This window comes from Miscanthus floridulus, chromosome 5, assembly GCF_019320115.1.
Source record: "Miscanthus floridulus cultivar M001 chromosome 5, ASM1932011v1, whole genome shotgun sequence".
NCBI classification, from domain to species: Eukaryota; Viridiplantae; Streptophyta; class Magnoliopsida; order Poales; family Poaceae; genus Miscanthus; species Miscanthus floridulus.
The window spans coordinates 68,428,485-68,436,870 of NC_089584.1; the positions used below are offsets into that span (position 1 = coordinate 68,428,485).

The 8,386-nt window shown below is 41.5% G+C and overlaps 1 protein-coding gene and 1 pseudogene across 1 annotated transcript; one reads left to right on the forward strand and one right to left on the reverse strand.

The window, feature by feature from the left end:
• Window positions 1-222: 222 nt before the first annotated feature.
• On the reverse strand, window positions 223-3,214 carry LOC136450038 (uncharacterized). The gene is made up of 11 exons (XM_066450299.1): window positions 3,061-3,214; window positions 2,894-2,959; window positions 2,720-2,787; window positions 2,465-2,498; window positions 2,285-2,354; window positions 2,115-2,172; window positions 1,631-1,759; window positions 1,193-1,284; window positions 947-1,031; window positions 732-804; window positions 223-635 (listed from the first exon to the last, which is right to left on the reverse strand). The coding sequence occupies exons 1-11, from the start codon at window positions 3,065-3,067 to the stop codon at window positions 574-576; spliced, it is 744 nt and encodes a 247-aa protein (XP_066306396.1). The 5' UTR covers window positions 3,068-3,214; the 3' UTR covers window positions 223-573.
• A 191-nt stretch (window positions 3,215-3,405) lies between these two features.
• Window positions 3,406-6,684, forward strand: LOC136450039 (uncharacterized; annotated as a pseudogene).
• Window positions 6,685-8,386: the final 1,702 nt, after the last annotated feature.

The window sequence follows — 8,386 nt, forward strand, 5'->3', positions numbered from 1 at the left end:
TTTTCTGAACACTTTCAAAGTAGAGAAGATTGGCATAGGATGAAAAAATGACACAATTTGGAACAGAGGGAGTAGTATTATTTGGAACGGGAGTAGTATTATTAGGTCAACCACTGACACGATTTATGTATTATTACATTCCCATGTCCATCAAATACTCGAAGGCTAGAACTTTAGGCTTTTTTGCCCCGCATGATTCTCAGGAAAATTGAGATCTTTAAATTTTTAGAGATAGGAGTTTTCAATATCTTTCCATAAATTACTATCAAGTTTTGTCCCAAGCATGCAACATGCTCCACAAGGCAAAACACACATGTAGTAGCCAATCAAAAAATACAGTAAACTATACAGCGAAGTATTAGGAAGCTTGATCTTCTAACTCCTTCAGCTTATATATTTATGAGAACCCAGAGCCCCCTTGATAGAGCTTGAAAGCATCCACTCAGATACAACCAAATGATAGAGAAGCCTCGCAAAATAGTGGGCTCTAGAGCTACACTTGCAACATATAACCACATTTGGCTTCCTAAGGTAAAGCTGTGCCTGAAAATGTACTTTGTTTGGCCTCGAAGGTTAAGCTGTTGACTTCCCTGATTGTTCGGCTAAATAATGCTCAAGCATGTCCTCTTCATCGTCTGTACCAAATTAGGGCAACAAGTTATGTAAGATAGGTTGCACTGGCAAAGTACATCTAATGTCATAAACAATGAGTTTTCCAGATGAAGTTTTACCTTCAAAATCATCATCGAATTCAGTGTCTTCCTCCTCTTCTTCATCTTCATCAGCAACTGTGCTTGCTCCTTTCTGAAAAGATGGTTTCATGTAAAGTAAAACTTAAGACACATATGTAAATCCAACACATACATGGATTCATGTGAATAACTGAAATGCGAGTGCATCCAAACAAGCCTTAAGAGGAAAGGTTTTATTATCTGGGATAACGAACCACTGCATGCCTTCCACTTTCAAAATACTGCCGTCCAGTGAGTTTCTTTTCCTTTGGGGCTGTAAGAGCTGAATCTGGCATAAGTCTGCATGGCCCAGAAAATGCAAAAGATCATCTAAACACACATTTGGATACTTATATAATATATGGAATCAAACACCATTATATGTAAGATATCACAAGTAAACAAGAGATTCCATGTAATCATCGAGAAAACTTAATATGTAAACAAAATAGGAAGTTTACTTAGCACGCTGTAAGGCCAACTCAGCTTCAAAACGTTCTCTCCAAGCCAGAAAGCTCTCCACAGTAACAGCTTCACCATGTGGTATAATAACCTAGCATGCAGACCAAATACTTTTCATCAGTTATAAATTATACTTGCTGAAAGGGAAATAATCCATGATAGCATGATACAATATGTAACTTTGAAATTTGATTGCGCAAGTGGCTCAGTAGGACACAACCAATCAAGCACTAAATTCCAAAAATGCAGCATCCAGCAGGATTCTAAACAAAATCACCAAAAGGTGGTCTCAGATTGGAAACCAACCATACCAGAACAAGCCTGGATTAATTTCATGAACCACAGCCAATTCAACGTCTCCACTTGCTACAGCTGAACCCAGTTCCTACAGTTCATATAAAAGAAAATGCAGAACAGACAAGTGAATAGGTGTATACCTCCTCTTCTTCTGCTTCAGTTTCTTCAGGTTCCTCATCACCACCATTCTGACCATATTTCTCACTTAGCCACTCTTTGGCTGATGAAACAAGAGTGTAGACCATAGCCATGCCAAGATTCTCCGTTGCCTAAATGATGGGATATTCAACATGATACAATGTGACATATCAGGTTGATAAGTGATAATGTGAGGAACTCACAAGTCATAACCAATTAGAAACTTCTAACATGCTCTGGTCATATTGGAGCACAAGATCCAGCCAAATCTCAAAACGGATGTCATTGATAAGACTTGAATTAATTCACATGACCTTTCTACAAGTTCTCTGCTATATAAGACTATACTAACTGTCCTTGCTTTTTTGGTTCAATGCGAATTATTTCAACTAAAAAAAGAATTGTTTCACACTTTCACTTTCGCACAGTTAACAGTTATAGCTATGTCAGATTGACGCCAAACTTGGAGTTGGGTATTTTGCATACCTCTTGCTCAAGCTTTTCCTTCAGGGATGCAAGATCATGTGGTTTAATCCCTCGTACACTGCACAGATATGCTCCGATCCAATGCAATAATTAGACAATCAGCATTCAGCACACATATTATGCCAAAATAACCATGGACTGTAACCAAGACTAGAATTTAATGGCAGAACCTTTTGACATTCAGTAGCGGAGGTTCATCAGGGTACTTCTCAGTGTGCGCAAAAATCAGGGCTAGTTCAACTGCAAATTGAAGCCAGACAGCAATCCGGTACATGCATGATGTTCTAGAACATTGAGAGTTGATTGATAATCACGATCATATATGTGCATATCTACAAATTTAGTTTTACCTGGGACATAAGCTGACTCGTCAAAATCATCGTCCTGCCAGTAGTAGTAAACAGGTAATCAGTGGGGTTTTTTTAGGAAATCAATAGCATATTTGGAAAATAAACATCAAAAGAGCCTAATTCAATTCTCTCCGAACTCCCTAAAGCTTAAATGCACAGCTCTCAACCTTGCCACATTCCTCACTGGAACACATGGAGTTCTAACAAAGTGCAGCCGTATCACACACTCACATGCTGCACTCGGTTAGGAGTTACCTGAGGAGAGAGTAGGATCTGGAAGCACCGGGCGGTGGTGGCGATCCCACTCTCACTTGGGTCGATCTCTGCATCAGCACCAACACGCAACATAACAACGATCAAATTTGGACAAGAAATTGGAATCGACAGCACGAATCCCCAAAACAAAAAGCTTGGAGGAAGCAGTAAAACCCTTGATGTCGTCCATGAGGATGGCCTGCAGCGCCTCCACCTCCATCTCCTGCTCCTGCTCGTAGTCTTCCCGCGCCGCCGCCCATCGCAACCATACACAAGCAAAGACGCGGTTAGCAGCAAGAGCAAAGCGGAGGAAGGAAGGGGCTTCAGGATTTGGTTTGTACCGGCCATGATCGGTGCTGGTGGCGACGCTGCTGGCTGTACTTCCGCTTCCTACGGGGAAGGTGAGGACAGGACCTCTGCGGCGGCGCGGTGGAAGATTGGAGATAGGCGGGCCGCACGGCGGCGGCTGCGGGCGTCGCCGGAGGAGGTGAGGTGTGAATCGGAAGAGGAAGGAACTAGGACGGCTCGCTCCACTGTGGATGGGCCAGTCCACTAATAGGCCAGGCCCACGAAACTGGCAGTCTTTGCCGTTGTTCATTGGATCTGATGGATCCGGCATAACAGATGCGCCAAAATTAGACACGGCCCGAGGTCAGGAAACGGACTCACAGGCCCAGCCCAATGACAGATGCTGACCACCGTATCGCTCGCTGCCACGCGCGACGCGCCGCAATCGCGTTCTCCCTCCGTTGTTCTCCGACTCTCCTTGCCCGCCTAGAGCGAACAGCCGGCGCTGAGCTTCTTCTCCGGCAAAAGCGGCCGGCGCTCGGCTTCTTCTCCGGCAAAAGCAGCCGGCGCTGGGCCTCTTCTCCTGCAGAAAGCGAACCGGCGGCGAGCTCCTTCTCCAGCAAATAACGACCGGCGGCGATCCCCATCTACAGAAAAAAAACGACCGGCGGTGAGCCTCTTCTCCGGGAAGTGCTATCCCTCTTTTCTTGTCTGCTGCTTTGCCAAAAAGCAACCCCAGGCATCCCTGCAGTTCGCCGTTCCTTGCTTCATCTCGGTGGCCATGGTGATCTGCAGTCCCCTTCTTTGTTTAACATCTCATCTTGCTTTTCTCTCTCTCTTTCTTCATCCATCCTGCAAGCGGACTCGAGCCTGTTTGGCTAGCTCCTGTTAGAGTTGAGCTAGCAACCACGGTTCGAATCCCCGTGTGCACAGCATTAAGCCATCTCGTATGGCTTTTTTTTTCCTTCATCCATCCATACCGTCGAATCATGTCACAAAGTCGAAAAAATACAGATGAATTGCTGAATTAGGTTGTTACATAAGTTATATGCTGAACTCTCCCAAATTTCTATTTGTCGATCTTATTGAACTTACTGCTACTTTGTTATTTTATAAATGGTTATTAGTATTAAAATATACTAGCTATATCCCGTGTCATTTTTTTTAACAATAGCATAACCGCATGTCCGATACTTATTGTATAGGGTATATATCCGTATCTGGGCAACATAGCTCAAAACCTCATCAGTTTGGTTGGGTGCGGGCAAGAGGGGGAAGGTGGAGGCAGAGGTGGTTGTGGGAGATATGTCCTTTGGTATATAAGGCAATGGGGGGCTGCCACTGTGAGAGAGAAGATTATTGGCCTCATGGCATGATGGGCCAGACACCAAGGTCGATGCTGTCATCTGGGTGTGCCGCCGCAATGGGTCTTGGTGACTGGGACGAATCCTTGGCAGCCAAAGAGCTGCCCAAGTACCGTGTTGTCCTGCTGAGCTCCACTGGCACGCCCATCTAGCTTCTTGGCCGTCCCGACGGCAGCATGTCCATACAACCCTATGCCCTCCAAGATTTCAACTTACCTGTCAGTGTTAATCAGTTCAATTTCCCTACATTCCTGTGTTTTTTCAGTTTTTCAGTGTGTAGATACAATTGGTTCTGGTGATCCATGGCATGGCGCTATATTTTCTAGGGAATTGTTCTTGCTACCTATAATTGGTGGCCCCCCTAGTTGCCTCCATGATGTGAACTTAAAGTGGGAGAGCTATCAGAAGGATCATTTAGGTGATAATATGCTTAATGCTTTCTATGTATGCCAATGGGGAAAAGGTATCGTGAATTTCTTGAAAATAAGAGGTGTAGATTACAATTATGTGGAGATGTCAATATGTTATATTAGCATATATGCTCCAAGTGTCGTGTATGTTAGAAATGTGGTGATGCTAAGGCAACTGACTATCCAAATTGGTTTCTGAACTTTATTGGGGTGAAGTTCTTTGATTTGTTAATTAAGTGTATAAATATTCTATATTTCATTGTTCAGGTGGATTGTTTTGAATTTCCCAAAAGCACACTTTTCAAAGATTAATGTTTATCACTTCATATTTTAGATGTTCCCCCTTCTTTTCTAGCTAATTGTGAAAATGTTTATCTCACTGCTATTTCGAACTTTATCACAGTGATTAGTATAATCTCGAGAAGTCTAAGTGTGTGAAGCCATTTTGGTGTGGACAATTTGACGAATGTATAGAATATGTCAAGGTTGGAGCTAGTGTTCAAAAGATAACATATACAATGAAGAGAAATATGCTCACAGAGAGGAGGCCATTCTTCATGCCCTTGAAATCGAGAAATCCCGGCAACCACTCAAGGTAACAATCTCAAAGAGCGTATTTTGTATTCCAGATTTAGCAGCCAGCTCATTTAGTTGAGTATGTAGCTTTGTGTTCTTCCTTTTAATCTTGTATTTCAATGTAAATTTTATATGCAAATGGGTGAAAGTAATACCGAATCTTATGTATTACCCTCTGAACTTCCATAGGAAGCATAGACCAAATGTTTAACTGTTCTTTTTGTCAGGGCATTTGAGTACTTGTGGATCTTCTGTATCCATAAAGGATCAGATCTCAAAACCCATTGGTCAAACTACTGAATGTAGTAAGCAGGGCATACCTTATATCTGAGATCGTAGATCCAAGATGGAAATCATTGGCCTTGTCACCCCTATTGGTCCTTTATCTGAAGAAAACCACAAGAGCGACGAGAATTTGTTGCCACTGGAGTGTGAAGGGACAATGGAATGCCACGCACGAGACAATGATGCTGTTGGGTTGGATACAAGAGTGGAAGGTGTTGTCTGTGAGCCCACTGACCTTCAGAATAGTATACAAGTTTATGATGTCGAGTTGACTGTTCTAGGAAACTACACAGGTCGAGGCTTGCCCCTTGATTTCCTTGAGAGTAAAACGACTGGTGAACTCATTAAGGGCTACCCTGTTGATGTGGATGTTTTAGAGGATTGTTCTTCAGCGAGTATTCATTATCACCTCCCAGTAGGTTAGGAGAATTGGGAAGAAGAGGCTGAGACGCGGACATGATGGAAGATGGATGAAGAGGACCCCACTACGTTTTCCCGCTGTGTCCACTGGCCTGTGCGTGCCATGTCCACCGCTGTGCAGACAAAAAAGAACTCAAACAAGGACCCGTTACTTGAGGAATGCTCCCTGCTATTGACTCTAGCTGCGAAAGCCTCCCTGCTGCATACATGAAGACCCCTAGGAACCGCAGTTGATTCCAGCAGCATGGGAGTATCATATGAGAATGACTGACCATTTTTTTCTGGTTCCTGTGGCTCACCTTTGCCCCTTACACCTGAGGCGAGGTCGACCAGGAGCAGCAACGGCTGCAGTGCTGCACTTCTTTGTACTTATGTTCTGCCTCCCCTCTGTGCTCCTGTGCGTTCGGTTTAGTTCAGTTGTGAGGAAAGTTGGGGCTATTTATGGTCGGAAGAACATGGAAGATCGAATTTTATTTTAATCTCAGCTGATACACAGCTGTTTCGATCTTTTCTGTTGGAAATTAGGGATGTACAGTGCTGTTGACTTTGTTGAATCTCCACATAACTTAGAGCTGATTTAAGAGATCACTCATATAAATAATGAGTTATGTAGTGTAGTTTTTGTATGCCCCTACAGTATTAGTTCCTCTGGGTTTTCGTTGCGTAGAACAAACATTGGTCAAACATTAAGAACCACAGCATAAATAACTACCATTACATTATTCAGTTTGAAAGCATGTTAGTTATATGCCTGGATTTGTATTCAAAATACTTGTAATATCTACTATGTTTGAAGGATTTTAAAAATATATATATTCTAGAAAAAAATAGTGGTTAGAGAATACAAGATTTCTTCCTCCATCCGTCCTAAAATATAGGAATCTAAACATTCAAAATTTGTACCAAATTATAAAGGAATCTATTAACCCTCCAACTTAGTTTAGAAGGGTAACATTCGTATGCATATTGACCATTATAAAGGAATCTATTAACCCTCCAACTTAGTTTAGAAGGGTGTCATGTAGGTTTCCAAACTCTTAAAATACACATCTTGGTCCATAAACTTGGCACAGGATACGTCATAGGTCCAAACGGGTCTAGACTAGACTCGTTTGCTAACCACGGTCCATGCTGGCACCAGCGATGCTGACCAGCCCCTAAACTTTGGCAGTGTGCCATCTAGGTCCTTAAACTTTCAAAATGCACATTTGCATACATAGTTTAAAATATATCAAAAAAACATATATAATAAACATTTCAATAACTAAACATATCAAAATTTAATATGGTTATTAGCCATATTAAAACTAACCTTTATATATCATTAATAATAATATAATTATATAATGTTATTAGTCACATATATAAGTTTAAAATAGTTTAAATGAAGCATATTTTTGCTATATTAAAATTGATATTATTTGCATTACTAATTAGTCATAGATATAAGATTTAGATGATTTTACAAGGTACTTTGTTATATGCGGATGGATAATGTCGGGTAGTTGACAATTTTTTTGAAATACAAATGAATCGGACATAGAAAAATTATAGAAATCGTATATGGATACACTTAGTATCTAGACTAAAATTGAATACGAATATGAATATGAATATTAATGTTGACACTAAGACAAATATGGATACCAGATCCGTGACGTAGCGTGGGCTTAGTTCATATATTATTTTGAAAGTTTGGGGACCTAGATGACACACTTTGTAAGTTTAGGGGCCGCTCTGGCATCGCTCATGCCAGCGTCGACCGTCACGTCAGCAAATGGGTCTAGTCTGGATCCGTTTGGACCTGCGATATACCATGTGTCAAGTTTAAGAACATAGATGTGCATTTTAGGAGTTTGGGGCTAGATGACACCCTCTGCGAAGTTTAGGAGCTACTAGTGCATTTTACTCTTAATTCTAACTAAATAGGGTATATGCCCTAGAATTCTTGGAATACATTATAGACAGAAGAGTAGTTATCTCATAGTCACGTGCCAATGCTGGGTCCATTGGATTGGAGGATTTCAAGAAGAACTAGCAAAAACCCCGCGCTTTTTACCGCGGGTGCAACAAAGCAAGTTTGAAAGAGGCAAGCAGTGTGATAAAATTACAGATAGATTTATCTGCCAATTAGCTGACAACAACATGGTTCAAATAATAGCGTTGTCATGTCCAAAGGATGGATATATGGATGCAAGATTGGTCATTACACATATTGAAATGCTACTGAGAAGTGGTAGTATTTTTTAAATTATTTTGCAAAGGTTTTCAAATTCATTTTGAACAGCCACTCGTCTCTAATGTCAACACAATTAGGATCTCTC

Excerpts from the sequence above, each read along its gene's own strand:
- LOC136450038 (XM_066450299.1), bottom strand. Across the intron at positions 1,032-1,192 it reads TTGGCCTTACAGCGTGCTAA|ACTTATGCCAGATTCAGCTC; the intron begins GTAAACTTCCTA and ends TGGGCCATGCAG. Across the intron at positions 636-731 it reads ATTCGATGATGATTTTGAAG|ACGATGAAGAGGACATGCTT; the intron begins GTAAAACTTCAT and ends AATTTGGTACAG.